Source organism: Prionailurus bengalensis, chromosome D2 (assembly GCF_016509475.1).
Source record: "Prionailurus bengalensis isolate Pbe53 chromosome D2, Fcat_Pben_1.1_paternal_pri, whole genome shotgun sequence".
Lineage (NCBI taxonomy): Eukaryota > Metazoa > Chordata > Mammalia > Carnivora > Felidae > Prionailurus > Prionailurus bengalensis.
In genome coordinates this window covers 22,773,232-22,795,439 of record NC_057351.1, presented here as the reverse complement: position 1 = coordinate 22,795,439, position 22,208 = coordinate 22,773,232, and the positions used below count along the sequence as shown (strand labels likewise).

General features: G+C 34.6%; 1 protein-coding gene across 1 annotated transcript in view; it reads left to right on the top strand.

Moving 5' to 3' along the window:
* TMEM26 (transmembrane protein 26) overlaps nt 1-22,208 on the top strand; it is a 48,141-nt gene that overhangs the window by 13,569 nt on the left and 12,364 nt on the right. Inside the window, exons 2-4 of the mRNA XM_043596430.1 lie at nt 2,069-2,147; nt 8,112-8,225; nt 10,140-10,360. Of these exons, the coding sequence (XP_043452365.1) occupies nt 2,069-2,147; nt 8,112-8,225; nt 10,140-10,360 (414 nt within the window). The remainder of the gene's footprint in view (nt 1-2,068; nt 2,148-8,111; nt 8,226-10,139; nt 10,361-22,208) is intronic.

Below are 22,208 nucleotides of genomic sequence, written 5' to 3'. Positions count from 1 at the left end.
TTAAGAGTTGTTGTTATCTGTTTAACCTTGTTTAAGAACTATCATATGTTCAGTCCAGAGTTTCCTTAGATATTATTGTAATGGCATTGTTAGGGGAGTCAATCTCAAAATTAATCCCAAGAGAGTCAAGAAAACTGCAGTCCAGTGGACATTTGACATAGCAGAACAAACATTTACATATTCCAAATGTCCTTGCGACTGGAAATCATTTCCTTTGTTAGTCACACAAAGGAAATACTCTCTCCTGATGTTTCCCTTGATATGTAAGGTCAAGGAATTAATTTCCCCACCCCCCTTTTTTTAGGTGGATGTTCAACCATGGGGTTTTTGCTCTCTCTCCATCGCCCAGCCATCTGCCAAGATTTCAATAATATCATGACCTATAACCTTTGTTTCAAAATTGGTTCTTTGCAGGAAATCAAAGATGGAGGAATTTCTATATTAAATACTGATTTTTAAAGAATTCGCTTTCTTTTGTCCTTTCTTTCTTCTCCCCAGAAGTTAAAAGGCAATATTAGTGAAAGGGTTAAGAGCCTTTCTTTAAAAAGTCCATTCTAGATGTTTTCTTCCACTTAGGTCTGGTCACTTTTCTCTCCTGGGTTATAATAATATGGTTTTAATACCAATTCATCTTGAATAATTGTATTTTTTGAGGAATTAGCATTTCTAATTTTTAGGTCATTTTAAACCACCACATGCATATACTATAAGTATTTTAATAAAATTATATTAGCTTACAATTTTGACTTTGAGATGGTCTATAAAGCAATAGTCCAATCTAAAATGAAGTGCAATTTGAAGAAATAAATTTGGAAACTATGCTATTTTTCTCTTATTTCAAAGTTCTAAGGACACATTTTCATTGTATAATGTCTTATAAAAATATTAATAGTAATTACCTGTTATGATGTGCCTACCTCTGCTAGGCATTCTTTACAGAAAGTATAATAAAGACCTCTGTGGGATAAATGTGACCACTATGAACTGAATTCTGTTTCCCATAAATTCATATGTTGAAACCCTAACCCCCAATGTGACTCTATTTTGAGATAGAGGTTTTAGGAAATGAGGTCATAAGGGTAAGATCTTAAGCCAATAAGATTGATAGACTTTTAAGAGGAGAAGAGAGATCTCTCTTTCTCTCCTTGTGAAGTGCATGTGCCCCGAGGAAAGGCCGTGTGAAGACACAGCAAGAAGGTGTCTTCTAAAAACCAGGAAGAGAGACATCACCAAATCAAAATCATCTTTGAACCCCAATCTTAGACTACCAACCTCCAGAACTGTGAGAAAATAAGTTTCTGTTGTTTAAACTACCCAATCTGTGGTATGTTGGTATGGCAGTCCAAGATGACTAATACAGTGACTGTCCCCATTTTGTGGATTAGGAAGCAAACTGAGAGTCACTGGCAAAACTGATATTTGAAACTGATTATTTTTGATTATAAAGGCCCACTATTTGAACTGCCCTCGGAATTTTGAGCCAGAAATAATGAATGTAGATAGCTTTAAAAAAATACCAAGCACTTCATGTGTTGTTGTTTGTTTGCATTTTTATTTTCACTAGGCTTAGCAGATACAGTCAGTAGATTTTGCTCATTCCTATTCATTATCATCTGATTTTTGTGTTCTAGCAGGATGTTACTATTTGAGCTTTCAGAATTCTAGGTTAATATTAAAAAATGCAGCCAATTTTCCTGAAATTGCAATGCTGAGAAATCCAAGAAGATTTACTGTTGCTGTATTTGCTATCTGTAAAACATATTAAACACAAAATATCCAGTTTTGTGCCTGCAACTAGTTGGCAGTGTCCCATTAAACCATATTAAAATTAACTTCTATTAATTGGATTAGAAATTCAGTGAGAATGACAGCTGCTAGTGCCTTTTGCAGTTACTTTGTTTCTCTATAATCCATATGGCAGAAATCACATAATGCTTTTTTCCCCATTGAAATGAACACTTGAGATAAAGAGGATTGACTGGATGTGATCAGGGTATGTGCATTTGTTTTGTTTTCTTTAAATTTTTTTTTTGTAAAAACTAAACTATCTTTTTCTCTTCTTCCACAGGTTTTCACCAGCCATATTTATATATCTGATTAGCATTGTTCCATCATTATGGCTTCTTGAAATGCACCATGAGACCCAGGTATGGCCTTTTGGAAAGTAGGAAAGTGGAAAATTCATCAATAAACTACTTTCATACTATAATCCAATTTGTTTCAGAAATGCATGTCTCAGAGGAATTGGAGTTATCAAGAATTGAATAAGTAAGAGGCCATTAGCAAAAGAAAGTGAATTCACAATCTGTCAAAACCAATAAAAATGTTACATTTATTTAAGATTTAAAATTACATAATTAATTAACAATTTATGTTAGAGATCTTGTTCCTAAGCATCCCCTAACCTCCGAATATGCTAGAGTTTATATGGGGGGCAGGCTGTGTGTAAAAATTTGGTTTTAAACTTTACAGATTTAATGAGTTTCTATATTGTACCAAGAATGGGCAGGGCTCAATAATCCAGCATCCTGGGGCTCCTGGGTGGCGCAGTCGGTTAAGCGTCCGACTTCAGCCAGGTCACGATATCGCGGTCCGTGAGTTCGAGCCCCGCGTCGGGCTCTGGGCTGATGGCTCAGAGCCTGGAGCCTGTTTCTGATTCTGTGTCTCCCTCTCTCTCTGCCCCTCCCCCGTTCATGCTCTGTCTCTCTCTGTCCCAAAAATAAATAAACGTTGAAAAAAAATTAAAAAAAAATAATAATCCAGCATCCTCTGAAATATTTTTAAAAATAGCAAAAACAAAATAGAAACCCATTGTCTATACCCTGCTATGTAAATACAGTCAAACTTGGAGGGTCTATTTGAAATAGTCTATCTTAAAATTTAGGCCTTACAGATTACAAAAGATTCCCTTTTGAGAGTCCTAAAGTCCTATGATCTGTTTTAGTGAAATAGGACTTCTATTCTGGAGCCAGACATTCAGGGTAAAGGAGAGGAGTATGGCACCCACCATTGGGAAAGGTGGACTATATGTATGAGGACCACACTGATTTAAAAAATAAACAGTGGTTTCCAATAAGAGTCCCTAATCTATATATAAAGAAAGAGCTGCTAAGCGAGTTGCTTCTCACATGGGCAACCCTAAGTCTCAGGCTCTGGAATAGTCTCACAATCTGTTGTTATTAAGGCTCCATACTGTGGATGGCAAATCCCATCAGATTCCAGACCACACTTCACATCTTCAGAGCGTGGATAAAGGAACTAGGTTACAGATGAACTTTAGCTATGGTATAATTTTAGTACCTTTACTGATAAAATGCTTTAGTCAAGATAAGACTTTGCCCCTATACAGATTTCTTTCCTACAGTCAATCATTTTATAGTAAAGTTAAGCCTCTTGTGTATGTTTCAGATATTCAAACTGCATCTGGAAAATGTTCCAAATTTTAGGTACACACAGGGGAATTTAACTCTATGGACTATTTTTGAAGAATTCCACAAGCACATACCAATAAAACAGGCATAAAGAAAACATTTATCTGCCTTAAATCTCCTATTTAAAAAGTATTAAAGTCATAGGCTATCTTTATATCTGTGGCAAAAATATTTTTGTTACAATAGATAGACTGGTTCAAGTTATCATGGTTTTTAAAACTGTACCATGAGGAGTTAGGGGACTGTTTCAATTTCCTTACTACTTACAACTTTCAGGGTTATGGAAATAAGCTCTGGTGATTTGAATCATTTCTTTCCTTCACATCCAATTCTATAACATGACTATCATCCACAATAACAATTCATTTCCCCAAACGCTTTTATAATATAAATGCATTGCACAGTTAATTGATATACAGGTCAAATCCCATTACAACAAATAGCATGCAACCAAAAGCTCTCTTTTTAATAAAAAAAAGATTTTTGAGCCCCAGGCAGTACCTCTCTAATTTTCATACTACAAAAGAAATTGGACCTTTAGTAGTAATGGATTTGACTCATTTTGACACTAAAAATTAAAATGAATGCCCAAAGATTGAATTGGGCAGGGTGGGCAGAGATGGAAGTAGAAAAAAGTAAGAGAAAGAGAGACAAAACAGTAGTGGAATTGCATCTAAGGAAAATAAATGGCAGAAAAAAGGGAGGCACAGCAATTCTCTTAGTCCATTCATTTAAAAATGTTTGGTTGTGATAATAACCACTTTTCTTTATATCATTCTTTTTTTTCTGAAAGTATTTTCAAATACATTTTCTCCTTTATGAACTCAGGAACTCCATAAGTTAGGCATGGTATATATATATATATATATTTCTACTTTATAAAAGAGGACGGCTAAGACTCAGAAAGATTAAGTAATTTTCTCAAGGCCTGCTCAGCTAATCAGTAAGAATTCTGGGGCTTAGCACCTAGGCCTTGATCCCTGCTCTGTTAACCCACACTGCCTTTCTCAGTTACATGTTCTATGTTTTACAGGAGTTTTGAATCAAAATCATCTGACTTTTTTTTCATGACAGGAAAGAATAATTAGTTTCTTTTCACATTTTCCATGTATTCTACATCCTAAAAGTTCTAACCTGTGTTTTGGCATTCGTAAAACATCTTGACCTATTTCATGAAGAGATTCCAAATCTTAAATGATCAATTCTGTGCCTTCATTTCTGAATCTGGCTAGGTCTACATAGCTGAAAACAACTATGACCATAACTCTCAAGTCTATTTACGAAGTAGCAAAATTAAAGCAATGAAAAGTTTCTAGTCTTGAAGGTGTTTTAGTCTGGTTTGACCCAAAGGAATATTTTTGAAGCTAGTAAGAGTTTTTAAGACATAGCCCATGAAAAAGTGGTTTGTTGGTACCCAGAACATCTACATGACTCACCTATACAACGTGAAATGTAAATAATATTACCATAAAAACAATACAAGTTGGGTTAGGTTGTAGGCATCAAACCAGTTGGTTTTTGCTGTCCAAATGCAGTTGCCACTTAAAGGAAAATTTCATCATTTTGTAGTAAGTAGAATTACAAGAATAGAATGGGACTCAGATAGGTTGTAATATCTTAATATGGACTACAAAGCTATTTGCTACTGCAGTGCAGATGACTTTATTTAAATAATATGTCTATGGATTTTTGGTGATAAGGATGTAAAAAAACATATGAAGGTCACCATTTTTAATATACGCTGTGCTTTCATGCCTGCAAATAAAGTGGTCAAAATTTGTTTCCTATTGCCTATTTGATTCTCACAAAGCTACTATGCAATGAGGATTTGTTGCTTGGTTCAAAGATTGAATTTTTTATCTTCATTATCTTTTCTTGGAGCCTTAGCTGTACAGAAAAAAATAGTGTGCAAACAGCTGGATTTTTGCTTTTAGAGATATGGCACATGGCCATTTTTCCTAATTATTCTTGTCATTTCACTCATAACACTAGTTGTTTGGGGAGAGACTAGAAAAAAAATAGTTTCTTGACATTTCTTTTTACTTTTTCAAGTGGTTTATTTAATGATCGATGCAGTATCCAAAATAATTAAGAAAAATATACTTCTCACAGCGTTAGCATTTGAAAAAAAATAGTTTCTCTAAACCCAAATACATGAGTGTGGATATGTGGTGCTGGTGGTGGTGATGGCAGTGCTGTGTGCATCTGTTTTTGTATGTTTCAAAAGTATGTTAGCCCTGCAGGTGTTTAAAACAAAATCTTCCATCTTTTTTTTTAAACAGTGTGTGAAATAATCAGTGGCTACCACTACATTTTCAAGTGCCACCCCTTTTCTCTCTTATAAATCTTTTCTTTACCTCAGATTCCCAGCATCTGGATAAAAATCATGCACAGTCCACCTGCAGAAATTTACACACAAAATGAAAGAGTGAGGGGGGAAAACATTTAGTTTAGGTCTTTGTCAAATTTTTCATAAGCCTAAGTTGACTTTCAAACTGCCACTAAAATGTATATTTTGATGGGTGAACATGATAATTCTTTTGATTGTTACAGTGCTTAACAGGCAAGATTGAATGTAATTGGATTACCGACCTAAGTAAATGGTATTTTAGATAAAGAGCCTTCTGGACAAGAAATAAACTCTTAGAATCAACACTTTGGCCAAGATCATACATGTTTTAATGCTGTCATTGGTTGTTGATTTGTTTTGCAATTGTTCCAGGATTCAAGAAAGGAAACCCAACTATGACTCCATAAATTGTACAGCTCTCAAATACCAACAGCAGTTTTCACAGAACTAGAACAAACAATCCTAAAATTTGTCTGGATCCACCTAAGACCTCAAATAGCCAAAGCAATCTTAAAAAAAGAAAAGCAAAGCTGGAGGCATCACAATTCCAGAGTTCAAGTTGCATTACAAAGTTGTAGTGATCAAGACAGTATGGTACTGGCACAAAAACAGACACGTAGATCAGTAGAACAGAATAGAAAGCCCAGAAAAGAACCCACAACTATATGGTCAACTAATCTTTGACAAAGCAAGAAAGAATATTCAATGGGAAAAAGACTGTCTCTTCAACAAATGGTGTTGGGAAAAGTGGACAGCAACATGCAGAAAAATGAACTTGGACCACTTTCTTACACCACACACAAAAATAAATTCAAAATGGATTAAAGACTTAAATGTGACACCTAAAACCATAAAAATCCTGGAAGAGGACACAGGCACTAACATCTTTGACATTGGCTATAGCAATTTTTTTCTGGGATTTGTCTCCTGAGGCAAGGGAAACAAAAGCAAAAATAAACTACTGGGACTGCATCAAAATAAAAAGCTCAGCACAGTGAAGGAAACAACAAAACTAAAAGGCAACCTATTGAATGGGAGAAGATGTTTGGAAATGACATATCTGAGAAGGGGTTAGTATCCAAAAAAAAAAAAAATATATATATATATATATATATATATATATATATATATATATATAAAACTTCTAAAACTCAACACCCAAAAACCAAATAATCCAATTAAAAATGGGCAGAAGTCATGAACAGATATTTCTCCAAAGAAGACATACAGATGGCCAAAAGACACATGAAAAGATGCACATCACCACTTATCATCAGGGAAATGCATATCAGAGCTATAATGAGATATCACCTCACACGTGTCAGAATGGCTAAAATCAACAACACAAGAAAGAACAGTGTTGGCAAGGATGTGGAGGAAAACGAACCCTTGTGCACTGTTGATGGGAATGCAAACTGGTGCAGCCAATGTGGAAAATAGTATGAAGGTTCCTCAGAAAGTTAAAGCTAGAACTACCTTAGGATCCAGCAATTGTACTATGAGGTATTTACCCGATTAATACAAAACACTAATTCAAAGGGATATATTCACCCCTATTTTTATGGCAGCATATTTATAATAGCCCAATTATGGAAGCAGCCCAAGTGTCCATCAATAAATGAATGGATAAAGAAGAGGTGGTATATATATTCAACGGAATATTATTCAGCCATATAAAAGACTGAAATCTTGCCATTTGCAATGACATGGATAAAGCTAGAGAGTATAATGCTAAGTGAAATAAGCCAGTCAGAGAAAGACAAATACCATATAATTTCACTCATATGTGGAATATTAGAAAAAAACAAATGATCAAAGGGGGGAAAAAAAGAGAGACAAAACAAATAAACAAAAAAAACCGGACAATTATAGAGAACAAACTGATGGTTACCAGAGAGGAGCTGGGGTGGGGGTGGGGGTGAGTTAAATAGGTGATCAGGATTAAGGAGTGCACTTGAGATGAGCACTGGGTGATGTATGAAATTGTTAAATCACTATATTGTACACCTGAAACTAATATAACACTGTATGTGTATTAATTGGAATTAAAATTAAAACTTAAAACATTCTACAGCTCTGCACAATGAACTTGGAGCTTCTACATCCTCATAGACTTGTGGGAAAATAAAACATGTATAGTTGAGTCTGCTCTCATATTAATTGAAAAGTGGTTTTCTATCTCAAGACTATAATCTGATTTTTGGAAATGTTTATGCATGCTGTGTAAACTCCGCATATCTACTCATAATTGCTTAGATAATTGAAGCCACTTGGAACTCTACCTATTGTGTTTTTTTTTTTTACATATTGCCTTTTTACAAAATTCTTAGCATTGCAGTAGCCAATCTGAAGGGATGTCACAAAATACCAGCAGCAAAGAAAACTTCAATCAAACTTTGATGTCAAGTGAACAAGCCAATGGAGCAGATGATCTCATTAAGACGGTGAGAGCTTTTTCCACTGTATTTTAAAGGATCTGGCAAATCACCTTTTCATTTGGTAAGAATAACATGCTCTACACCTTGCAGCTCATTCTTTCCTAAGGAAATTTGCCAATCTTTTAATCGTTTGCTCAGGATTTTGCAAAACAATTGTATTTTTATATTTATTAAACACATTTAACATGCATAATAGTCATATATATCTAATATACCTGTATATTAATAGGTATATTTAACTTGCAGCATTAAGTAACCTATAACACTTAGGTCAGACAATGTATGCACAAAGGGAGATACATATTTTTGGTAAAGGAATGATATAGTTAAAAGATTGGGATCTGTCCTGTATATATTTTAGGAGTTTACATTAATAAAATAGGGAAGATTTTCAGCCAAAATAGAATTACTTCTTTGTTCTTCACATGCCTGATATTTGTCAAACTAACCATGGCCTATTAGGAAATGATATATGGGAGAGACTCGAGGCCCAGGCCTGTACCAATGAGCCATGGTTTCAACAATAAGATAGATTATTGATTCTAAGAGATTTAATTCAGTCTAATTCATGGATTCTAAATCAAGCTCCCGTCACAGCTGACTGACATCACTTTGAAAAAATCACTTAATCTCTCTGTATCTCAGTTTTTCATCTGACAGTTGAAAGTATTAATATCTACCCCACTAGTATGCTTCCTATAAGAATTAAGTAGGATGTATGGGGCACTTGGGTGGCTCAGTCGGTTAAGTGTCTGACTTTGGCTCAGGTCATGATCTCGCGGTTCATGAGTTCAAGCCCTGCGTCAGGCTCTGTGCTGCCAGCTCAGAGCCTGGAGGGTGCTTCAGATTCTGTGTCTCCCTCTCTCTCTGCCCCTCTCCTACTCACACTCTGTCCCTCTCTCTCTCAAAAATAAATAAACATAAAAAAAAGAATTGAGTAAGATGTATATGAAGTCTCATAGAAGAAATATTAAATAGTGTGTAAAGGCAAGATCACTGATCTTCATGCGTGGCTTCAATCAGGTTAGCATCCTGCCTTGTCTTATCCTGCCTTTACCTGTACATCAGTAAGTAATTGCGAGGAGTAAATAGATTTGCACAAACATAGTCAAGTTACTTGTATAAATCAGAATCAACTATCCAATCCACCGGAGACCAACATTCCTGGTCTTTAAAAGATTATAGCCTCTGAGGGCCAGTGATATATTTTAAAACTGATATAGAAGTTAAACGGGCAAGAGATATCATTCAGAAAACAAGAAAGGGGTGTAAATTTTTCTCAGAGTCCAAGATTAAAGGCAGAATAAAATTTGGTTGCTAGCTTATAGATTTTTCAATTATGTTAAATGTTCAAAATAAAAATAGTAACTATAGTTAGTCTCTTTCTTTACATTTACATAATTAATAAAAATTATTATACATTCTCTCATTTGATGTAGCAGTGTTTTAGAGCAATAAAAAACAAGAGATTTGTACCATTTTAAAATATTCCCAGATTACTAAATTCAGACTTGAAATCTCTGAAAGAAAAATACAAGGATTTTTTTGTGATTTTAATATGGTATTTAAAAACTTTTGCTATGTGTTGTGTCATACTTTGTTACAGAGAAAGTAAAATGAGAAGTGATCTTTAAAACGTCATCAGATTGGCTCTTTAAATACCAAATGTTACAATCCTACTAGCAAGTGTGAGGTTTAAATTACTTCTTATAAGGCTGCCCCATTTTAAGAACCATCTTAGCTTTTTTTCTCCAGATCTTCAGTTGAAAGGAGCTTTATTTTCTTTAGTAAGTGAAGAATCATTTTTATGAAAATGACCTTCTAGAAAAACTGTGGATTGAAAGCCATGGTGAACATGGCATCACTTTCCAAGGTGGCAGCTCATGGTCCTTCTCTCTGTATGACATTTCTGTTACACAGGCCAAAGTTTTTGTAAATAACTTATCTACAGTATGTGAAAAAGTTTGGACTTTGGGACTCCATCAGACATTCTTGCTAATGCTCATAATTGGAAGATGGCTTCTACCCATTGGAGGCGGGATCACTAGGGACCAACTCTCTCAACTTCTCCTTATGTTTGTGGGAACAGCTGCTGACATACTGGAATTCACAAGTGAGACCCTGGAGGAACAAAATGTGAGGTAAGTAGGCCTGCAAGGTCAGGCCCTCATACGTGTCTATTCTTTTATTTACAGAAGAAATGTAAGGATTTCCAGTCTATCATATGACCAGTGATACAATCATAGAATTTCCTGATGTTCAGGTTTAGGTATGAGCCCAGTTTATATATACATGAACTTCCTGCTAAGGAAAATGGGCAAATAATATTTCCTTTGGGTGAGAACAGAAAGGCTCTACATGTCTGCATGACCATAACTAACCTATGGGGCTGTAGTGATCAGAAAACCTAGAGGTAGAGTCACCATCCATAGCTCCTCTCTCATATTCTCAAATGTCCAGGAATGCCCCCAATCATAAAATTCTCTTCTAGAGCAGAGCATAGCTACTGTTCCAGGAAATCACCTAGAAAAGACATAAGGAAATCTCTCCTCTACCCAGGTGAGAATTTATATTCCCTCGTGTGAGTGGAGAATTGGGCAGATTAGGTTGGGGGTTTTTTTTGTTTTGTTTTTTTTTTCACTAAATTTTATTTTTAGTCAGTTTTGTTCAAAGTGCCCAAAGGCTTTCTGGTGGAGATGCCTATAAATTAAAACTTATTGAGTTGGTACTTTTATTTTTGCCACAAGCAAATAAACTCAGAATCCATGATCACATCTGTTTATGGAACTACTTTCTTACCTTTAGGGATTTAAGTCTGAGTGCCTGTATGTACTTTCAGCTTGGGTTGTTTTGCACTATGCTATAAAAATAAATTGCAATGAAGCTGGCTTTTAATGCTACAGTTTACTTTATGCTGTGTTTCTCAAATAACGAAACATAAAGCTGAGCAAAATGCACTAACTTACTGAGTAAACTTAATATCCCAATTATAGCACAAAGTATATCTGTAACCATAGGTTACCTGTATATAATCATTTCCTATTCCACTTGTACTGATTTTTCTTATATTTTATTAAGTACATGTAGAATTTTAAAAAGAATTCAATTTAAATTGATCCATTATCCTCAAAATGTTGATTTCAGTTTTGTATCTTTAATACCTTACATTTAGCCAGTGTTTTACATTGTATAACAAATTTTAAGATACTTTAGGACACTTATGACACGATGGGATTACAAGAAAAACATGAAAAAATCATGACCAAGCACATAAAAACAATAAGTAACTATATAGGCACAGTGACAGGGCCATAAAAATACAAATATGACTAGCCAAACTGTATAGAAATAAACACATACATGCTAAATATCTAGGGAGATGGGAGGGATATAGGGTAGGAAATGGAGTATTCAGGAGGAATATGTTTTGTAGGGCTGATAATAAAAATGCGAGAAATGGGCACCTGGGTGGCTCAGTCAGTTAAGTGTCTGAATCTTATTTTGGCTCAAGTCATGATCTCATGGGTTTGTGAGACCAAGCCCTGCATCTGGCTCCATGCTATCAGTCTGGAGCCTGCTTGGGGTTCTCTCTCTCCCCCTCTCTCTGTCCCTCTTCTGCTTGCATGTGTGCTCTCTCTCCCTCTCAAAATAAAGAAATAAATATTTTTTTAAAATAAAATAAAAATGTAAGAAATGACTAACTCGGCTATCTTAATGGTCTGTTTATTAGGTCCATCCAGAAATGACACCAAGGTGCATTTAACAGATCAGTGTTTGCCAATAGATGTTAAATATTCAATAGGTTAGTCATTAAAATCTTAATTCCCCCCAAAAAACTTTGAAAATCATGAGGTACTCATTCATTCATCAACTGTAGATTGATTATCTAGTGTGTACCAGGCAATGTGCTAGGTGGTTACTGAAGAGCAAATGGTGAGTAAGTAGTGAGAGAAATTCTGGACACACAGTCGTATCCCAATCCAGGTAATTTCAATTCAGCAAATTCTCCTGCCACCTACAAATTAATGTGAACATTTCAAAAACCTTTTTTTTTCTTATTTTAAACTTGTATTATGTCATGAGAAGGGATCAAATAAAGTATTCCCTGGTTATTGTTTTAAATTTTTAATTTTTTTAATGTTTATTTATTTTTGACAGAGAGAGAGACAGAGCATGAGCAGGGGAGGGGCAGAGAGAGAGAGAGGGAGACACAGAATCCGAAGCAGGCTCCAGGCTCTGAGCTGTCAGCACAGAGCCCAACACGGGGCTTCAACTCACAGATCGCAAGATCATGACCTGAGCCGAAGTCAGACACAACCGACTGAACCACTCAGGCACCCCTGTTTTAAAATTTCTTTTAGGTTTCATGGTTTCAGACTGAAGTTTTTTTTTAATTTTTATTTATTTACTTTTTAAAATGTTTATTTATTTTGAAAGAGAGAGAGAGAGGACATGAGCAAGAGAAGGGCAGAAAGAGAGGGAGGGAGAGAATTCTAAGCAGGCTCTGCACCGGGCTCCATCCCATAAACTGTGAGATCATGACCTGAGCCGCAATCAAGAGTTGGATGCTTAACCGACTGAACCATCCAAGCTCCTCTCATTTTATTTTTGATATAACTACATGGTGTCAGTGACCTTCTGTAGTCTCCTCCCATGCGATTCCATCACTACTCAGACTCAGAAAGAATTTAGAATTTTTTCTCCCTCTTAAAACCCACCTTCTGAGTTTTGATTTTGTCACCAGTATCTTCTGTACTGGAAGGGTAGACACTGCAAATGTCATCTCTTCAGAGGAGAGACTTAAACCTCTCCCACTGGGGTATAGCCTTCCCCTTTGACCTTAAAAAAGACGATCATGAAAAATAAATTTAATGTGCTTGTGAAAGATGTTCACATGCAATAGTAAAGGAGGCTACTTCATTATAACCCACTTAGCATTACCTATTTTTATAACATTTTATTTTCTATTTTTATTTAATTCCATAATTTGGGCTGACAGATTTAGGAGAAAACCTTCAATAATGTGTACACACGATGATATCTAGCTCTCTTTCCTGCATCCTGGCTAAATATCTCAAATTCAATTTTTTAAACTTAAATCAATTTCTGTATGCTCACTTTAAGTTCATTTGCCTAATAGTTATGAATTTACATGGACTTGTGAGATGCTGCAAATTTTTCTTAAGAGCTTAACTTTACACACCATAAAATTCAACTATTCTAATTCTGTGGTTCAATATTTAGTAAATTTATTAATGTGTAACCATAATCAGAATCTAGATTCCTTATAGCTGTTTGGAGTCAATTCTCACTCATTCCTACAGCGAACCCTAGGCAACCTCTGATATGCTTTCTTTCTGCACAGTGTCCTTTTCTAGAAATTTCATGTAAAAAGTATCATAAAATATGTAGTGTTTTGTGTGTAGCTTTTTCACCTAGAATGTTTCTAGGGTTCATTCACACTGTTTCATGTATTGGTAGTTAGCCGCTTTTTAATTGCTAAATAGTATTCCATGCATATACCACATTTTATTTATTCATTTAATAGTTGATATATGTATGTACTGCTATTATCTTGCTATTAAGAATGAGATGGCTATGGACATACACTAAAATCCTTTGTATAGATCTTTTTTTATTTCTCTTGGGTATATACCTAGGAGTAGAATGACTGGGTTTATGTTAAGTACATGTTTAATTGTTTAAGAAACTACCAAACTGTTTTCTAAAGTGGCTGTATATTTTTATATTCCATTTCTTCTCATTTTCACCATTTTTTTAGTATTTTGATTATAAACATTCTGTTATGTTCTTGTGGTATCATATTACAGGGTTTTATTTATTTACTTTTTAGTTTCATTTTTAAATATAATTTATTGTCAAGTTAGCTAACATGCAGTGTATACAGTGTGCTCTTGGCTTTGGGAGTAGATTTCCATGATTCATCACTTACATGAAGCACCCAGTGCTCATCCCAACAAGTGCCTTCCTCAATGCCCATCACCCATTTTCTTCACCCCTTCCATCCTCAGTTTGTTGTCTGTATTTAAAGATCTCTTACGGTTTGGCTCCCTCTCTGTTTGTAACTATTTTTTTTTCCTTCCCCCACAGTGCTCTGCTAAGTTTCTCAACTTCCACATATGAGTGAAAACATATGATATCTGTCTTTCTCTAACTGACTTATTTCACTTAGGATAATACCCTCCAGTTCCATCCATGTCATTGCAAATGGCAAGATTTCATTCTTTTTCATTGCCAAGTAGTATTGCATTTTATAAATATCCCACTTATTATTTATCCATTCACCAGTTGATGGACATTTGGGCTCTTCCCATAATTTTGCTATTGTTGATAGTGCTGCTATAAATATTCAGGTACATGTTCTCCCATGAATCAGCACTCCTATATTCTTTGGATAAATTCCTAGTAGTGCTATTGCTGGGTTGAAGGGCAGTTGTATCTTTAATTTTTTGAGGAACTTCCATACTGTTTTCCAGAGTGGCTGCACCAGTTTGCATTCCCACCAACAGTGCAAAAGAGTTCCTCTTTCTCCATCCTCACCAACATCTGTTCTTTCCTGAATTGATAATTTTAGCCACTCTGACCAGTGTGAGGTGATATCTCAATGTAGTTTTGATTTGTATTTCCCTGATGAGCCAATGTTGAGCATCTGGATGTCTTCTTTGGAAAGTGTCTATTCATGCCTTTTGCTCATTTCTTCATTGGATTATTGGTTTTTTGGGTGTTGAGTTTCGTAAGTGCTTTATAGATTTTGGATACTAACCCTCTACCCAATATGTCATTTGCAAATATCTTCTTCCGTTCCGTTGGTTGTCTTTTAGTTTTGTTGATTGTTTCTTTTGCTGTGCAGAAGCTTCTTATCTTGATGAGGTCCCAAGAGTTAATTTTTAATTTTGTTTCTCTTGCCTTCAGAGACGTGTCAAGTAAGAATTTGCTATGCCTGAGGTAAAAGAGGTTGTTGCCTGTTTTCTCTTCTAGGATTTTGATGCTTTCCTGTCTCACATTTAGGCCTTTCATCCATTTTGAATTTATTTTTGTGTATGGTGTAATAAAGTGCTCCAGTTTCATTCTTCTGCATGTTGCTGTCCAGTTCTCCTGGCACCATTTGCTAGAGACTGTTTTTTTTTTTCCATTGTATACTCTTTCCTGCTTTGTTGAAGATTAGTTGGTCATACATTTGTGGGTCCATTTCTTGTTCTCTATTCTACTCCACTGTTCTATGTGTCTGTTTTTCTGCCAATACCATACTGTCTTTATGATTACAGTCTGTACTGGAGTACAGGCTAAAGTCCAGGATTGTGATGCCTCCAGCTTTGATTTTCTTTTTCAACATTACTTTGGCTATTTAGGGTCTTTTGTGGTTCCATGCAACATGTTGTAGGTTTCTAAAATATATTTATTTATTTATTTATTTATTTATTTATTTATTTAGAGAGCAGGGGCAGGGCAGAGAGAAAGGGAGAGAGAGAACCCCAAGCAGGCTCCACACTGACAGCATGGAGGGCTCCATCTCACATACCATGAGATTGTGACCTGAGCCGAAATCAAGATTCAGAGGGTTAACAGACTGAGCCACCCAGATGCCCCCATATTATAGTTTTAATTTCTGTTTCCCTAATGACTAAACATGTTGAGCATCTGTCTATGTGCTAATTAGCTAATCCTATATTTTCCTTCAGTGAAGTGTCTGTTCAAATTTTCATCCATTTTTTGTTCAATTGATTTTTTATTGTTGATTTGTAAGAGTTCTTTATATTATTTATATTTGGACACAAGTTCTTCTTTAGGTACATAAATGTAATTTCCCCCCCTCTCCGCAAGTATACAGCTTTCTTTTCATTTTTTGTCATTCAAACACTATTTTTAAAAATTTTGATAATGTATCATATCAATTTTTTTATTTTAAGTAGTGCTTTGGGTGCCATATCTAGGAAATATTTTCCTCATCAAAACTGGAACTATTTCCATGTATAATAATCTGACTTAACTTTTTGTGGTGTAATATAAGGATCTAAGTTTGTGTTCTGTCTTTTTGTTGTTGTTTTTTGGCACTGTACCAGAACATTATTTTGTCCTAGCTGAGACCAATTATGTCAGCACCATTTGTGGAAAAGACTTTCCCTACTAAATTGCCTTGATATCTTTGTCAAAAATCAACTGACCACATCTGTAAGAGTTTTCTTATATTTTCTATTGTGTTCTATCGCTCTATATTATCTATCCTTATGCCAATAACATACTATTGTGATACTGGAATTTTATGATAAGTTTGAAACTTGATGCTATAAGTCTTCTAACATTGTCCTTTTATAAAAAGTTTTTGGGTATTCTAGGTCCTCTGTATTTCCATTTACGTTTGATGATCAGTTTGTCAAATTTTATAAAGTAATCCTGCTGGAGTCTTGATAAGGATTGTATTAAATCTAAGCATCAATTTGTGAAGAAAGGACATCTTAATATTAAGTCTTTTAATATGTAAACATGAATCATCTCATCATTTACTTAGATGTTCCCTAACTTTTCTTATCAATGTTTTGAAGTTTTCGATATATGGGTCTTATTATGCTTTTCCTTAAGCTTATTCTTAAGTATGTTATTCTTTTTGACAAAATTATTTTCTTAATTTCTTAATTTTTTATAAATTTCTTAATTTCTTAATATGTAATATTGCTACTACATAAAAATACAATTGACTTTTTTTATTATGATCTTGTACCCAGCAACCATGAACTTGTTTATTAGTTTTGTAAATTCCTTAGGATTTTCTACATGTAAGTTAATGCCATTTGTAATTAAGATAGTTTTCATTCTTTCTAATCTGCATGACATTAATTTCTTTTTTTTTGCTTTATTGCAGTGGCTAGAATTTCTAGTACAACGTTGAATAGAAGTATAAGAGTAGGCATTTCAATCACAAAGGATAAGCATTCTGTCTTTCACTATTAAGGATGTTGTTAGGTATAGGTTTTTCACAGATACACTTTATAGATGCCCTTGATCAGTTGGAGGGAATTCTTTTTTTAAAAATTTTTTTTTTTCAACGTTTATTTATTTTTGGGACAGAGAGAGACAGAGCATGAACGGGGGAGGGGCAGAGAGAGAGGGAGACACAGAATCGGAAACAGGCTCCAGGCTCCGAGCCATCAGCCCAGAGCCTGACGCGGGGCTCGAACTCACGGACCACGAGATCGTGACCTGGCTGAAGTCGGACGCTTAACCGACTGCGCCACCCAGGCGCCCCAGTTGGAGGGAATTCTTATTTATATCTAGGGTATTGAGAGTTTCTTGCTTGCTTGCTTTTTTTTTCTTTCTTTCTTATGGACATTGAGTTTTGTTTATTGATTTTTCTATTTTTATTAAGAATATTATGTGATGGTGTTTTGCATTCTATAAATATGGTATATTACATTAACTAGTTTTCAGAAGATAAAACAACCTTGACGTCCTGAGTCAAGATAAGTCTCACTTGATTATAGTATATAATGGTTTCTAAGTATTGCTGTTATTTGTTTGCTAACATTTTGTTAATAATTTTTACAACTATGCCCATGAGCATATTGATATATAGTAATATTTTCTAATGATATATTTTTCTTGCTTTAGTATTAGGATAATACTGCACTCAGTGAATACCTCAGGAAGCATCCCTTCTTTCTTTATTTTCTGAAAGATTTTATAAAGGATTGGTATTAATTTTTCTTTAAATATTTTAAAGGTTTTTCTATTGGGAAGATATTTTATTTCTAATAGGTTTTTCTATTGGGAAGATATTTTATTTCTAATAGGTTTTTCTATTGGGAAGATATTTTATTTCTAATAGGTTTTTCTATTGGGAAGATATTTTATTGCTAATTCAACATAATTATTTATAAGCCTATTCAGTTATTCTATTTATTCCTGAGTTAGTTTTGATTGCATTTTTTTCTTTCCAGGAATTTTCCCATTTAAATAAATTATCTAGTCTTTTATATAAAGTTGTCCATAAAATGATTTTCTTATACTTGTGTCCATTTCTATAGGGTCACTTATTATGCCCCCTTTTATATTCTGAATTGGTCATTTGTGTCTTCTGTGTTTTTACTTAGTCATATTTATCAATTTTGTTCATGTTCTAAAATAACCAACTTTTGGCTTCATTGATTTTTCTCTATTGTTATTTTGTTCTCCATTTCATTGATTTGTGCTGTGATGTTTAATTTTCCCTTCCTTCTGCTTGCTTTGGATTTAATTTGCTTTTTTTTCTAGTTTCTTAAGATGGAAGCTTACATTATTGATTTGAGATCTTTTTGCTTTTCTAACATGACATTCAAAGCTACAGAATTCCCTCAAACCACTGCTTTATGTGTATCCCATAAACTTTGATATCTTATCTTTTTATTTAATATGGTTCAAAATATTTTCCAATATCTCCTTCAATTTATCATTTGACCTATGGATTATTTAGAATGTAAGCTATTTAATTTCCATATGGAGATTGCCCAAATTTCCTTCTGTTGTTTTCTATTAATTCTGTTGTAGTCTTTAAATTATTTTGATCCTTTAAATTGATTGAGGCTTATTTTATGGCCTAGCATATAGCTTATCCTGGAGAACGTGCTATATGCACTTGAAAAGAATATATACTTACAGGTTGTTTGCTTGAGTTTTCTGTAAATGTCGGTTGTGTCAAGTTGGTTATTAGGTTATTTAATTCTTCTTACTGATTTTCTGTCTAGTTGTTCTATAAATTATTGAGAATGGGACATTGAAATCCTCAGCTCTAATTACTGAATTGTCTATTTCCTTTTTCAATACTTTTTCATATCATCTCTTATGATATGGGATGTCTTTTCCCATCCTTGTACTTTCAAACTCTTTGTATCTTTACATCTACACAGTTTCCCTTATAGACTAAATATAGTTGGATTTGCATCTTTTGCCCCAGTCAATCTTTGTCTTTTTTTTAAAGTTTATTTATTTTTGAGAGTGAGAGAGTGAGAGAGCACAAGCTGGGGAGGGACAGAGAGAGAGGAAGACACAGAATCAGAAACAGACTCCAAAGCTGTCAGCACAGAGCCCCACATAGGGCTCAACCAATGAACCACGAGATCATGATCTGAGCCGAAATCAGACACCTAACCAACTGAGCCACCTAGGCGTCCCATTCTTTGTCTTTTAATTGGAGTGTATATTAGTTTCCCAGGGCTGCCATAACAAAATACCACTAACTGAAAGTCTTAAAACAACAGAATTTATTTTCTTACAGTCCTCAAGGCTGAAAGTCCAAATCAAATTGTTGGCAAGGTTGGTTTCTACTGGAGGCTCTGAGGGAGAATCTGTTTGGTGCCTCTTTCCTGGATTCTGGTGGTTGCTGGCAATTCTTGGTGTCCCTTGGCTTGTAGACATAATCACTCCAATCTCTGCCTCTGTCTTCACATGGCATTCTCCCCAGTGTTTCTGCCAGTGTTTCCACATATTCCCCTCCTTACATGGACACCAGTCATTGGGTTAAGACTCACATTAATTTAATATGACCTCATCTTGACTTGATTACATCTGCAAAGACTATTTCCAAATAAGATTACATTCTGAAGTTTGTATACATGAAATTTGGGTAGACATCATTCAACTTATTACAGTGTGTTTATTCCATTCATATGCAATGTAATGATTGATTTGGTTGATTTTTGTCTGCCATTTTACTATTTGTTTTTTTCTTTCCTAGGTCTTTTTTATTCCTGTGTTTATTCCTATGTTACTCATTTACTAGTTAAAAATTTTTAATAAACAATTTTAATTGATTTTTTGTATTATTACTGGTTACTTTAGAGATTACAATATATGTTTTAAATCTTCACATTCTATTGTAAGTCAACACCTCCATTTATTCCCCCTATTTTTTACTATTATTGTCATATATATTACATCTCTGTATGTTATAAACCAAATAATACAGTTTTATAATTATTATTTTATAGACTTTAATTTTTTTAAAGAAATTAGAAGAAAAGATAACCACACATTTATGTGTTCTCTTATATTTGCCTACAATTTGAAGATGCTCTTTATTCCTTCTTGTGGATGTGAGTTACTGTCTGGTATCATTTCCTTTCAACCTGAAAGACTTCCTGTATTGTTTCTTCTAAGGCAAATCTGCTACCAACAAATTCTCCCAATCTTTGTCCAGAAATGTGTTTATTTTGCCTTCATGTTTCAAAAATAGTTTTGTTGTATAGAGAATTCATGGTTGTCAATTTTTACTTCAGCATTTTATTTATTTATGTATTTATTTAAAATTTTTAATGTTTATTTTTGGGAGTGAGAGAGAGAATGAGTGGGGAGGGGAAGAGAGAGAGGAAGACAGAGGTTCTGAAGCAGGCTCTGCACTAACGGCAGAGGGCCCAATGCATGACTGGAACTCATAAACTACGAGATCATGACCTGAGCTGAAGTTGGACACTTAACCCAAAGAGTCACCCAGGTGCCCGTCAGCATTTTAAATATACCATTCCACTGTTTCTTCATTATTTCTGATGAGATGTTAACCATTGCTTTGTTGTTACCCAGTACAACTTGCTGTTTTCAAGATTTTCTCTTTCTCTTTGACTTTCATTCATTTTACTGTGATGTATGTAGGTATGGTTCTCTTTGCCTTTATTACTACAACATTTTTTATTTTGGATCTGTAAATTAATTTTTTTTCCTCAAATTTAGGAACTTTCAGCCATCATCTTTTCAAACATGTTTTGTTTCATTCTCTCTTCCTCCTTCTGAGACTCCTATCACAAATAAGTATGTTTAAGTGTGGTCCATAGGTTTCTGAGACTGTTATTTTTTCCCATATGTTTTACTCTCTTTTTTGCAAATTGGATAATTTTCATTGATTTATCTTCCACATCACTGGTTCTTTCTTTCATCATCTTAAATCTATATGTACAGTCAAATTATATAGTTTACCTAGTGAATTTTTCATTTTGGGCCCCCTAGTTTGAACTATAGAATTTCTATTTAATTCTTTTTACAGCTTATATTCCTTTATTTATCTGTTGAATCACTGTCATCACACTTTCTTTAATTCATGGAACATAGTTTTATTTTATTCTTTGAACATATTTATAATAGTTACTTTGATGCCTTTGTCTGCTAATTCCAACACCTAGACCCCAATTTCTTTTTTTTTTTTTGATGTTCATTTACTTATTTTCAGGGTGAAAGAGTGGGGGTGGGGAGAGAGGGAGAGAGAATCCCAAGCAGGCTCTGTGTTGTTAGCACAGAGCCTGACACGGGGCTCAATCCCCTAAACAGTGAGATCATGACCTGAGACAAATCCCATAAACAATGAGATCAGACCTGAGTCTGCATGCTTAACAGACTGAGCCACCCAGGCACCCTTCTAGACTTCAATTTCTACTGATTTTTTTTTTTTCCTGAGTATAGGTTACACATTACTGTTTCTTTGAATGTTTTACATTTTTGGTGGTAACTGGACATTTTAAATTATATTTTGTACCAAATCTTATCCCGACTCTTCCCTTTTAACTCAGGCTTCTTATTTTTTGTTGTCTGAATAAATTGCCTGAACTTAATCTAAGGACTCTCTCTTCCATTGGATTGTAGCCACTGATGTCTCTGCTCTTTTTTCTTTTTTAACTCCTTCTTCTATTTATCTGTCTTTAGCATGGCTTATTAGGGTTATACCTACTCTAATCAGCCAATGATTTGGACAGGATCTGTGATCAAACACTTCAAACCATTATGACCTCCACCCTCTGCCAATGGATATGTATTTGTGTTGGATAGCACATTTAAATTCAGAAAGTTTTCATATATATTCAGCTTTTAATTCCCCTGGGTTTTCTTGGATCTTCCTGGCACATGTCTGGCATACACAGAGACCTTATCTAGCCCTTCTAAGGCTCTTATTTTCAAAATTTCTCCATTAAAATTCAAGTTAGTCTGCCAGTCACCTCAACTGAGATTGCAACCTCA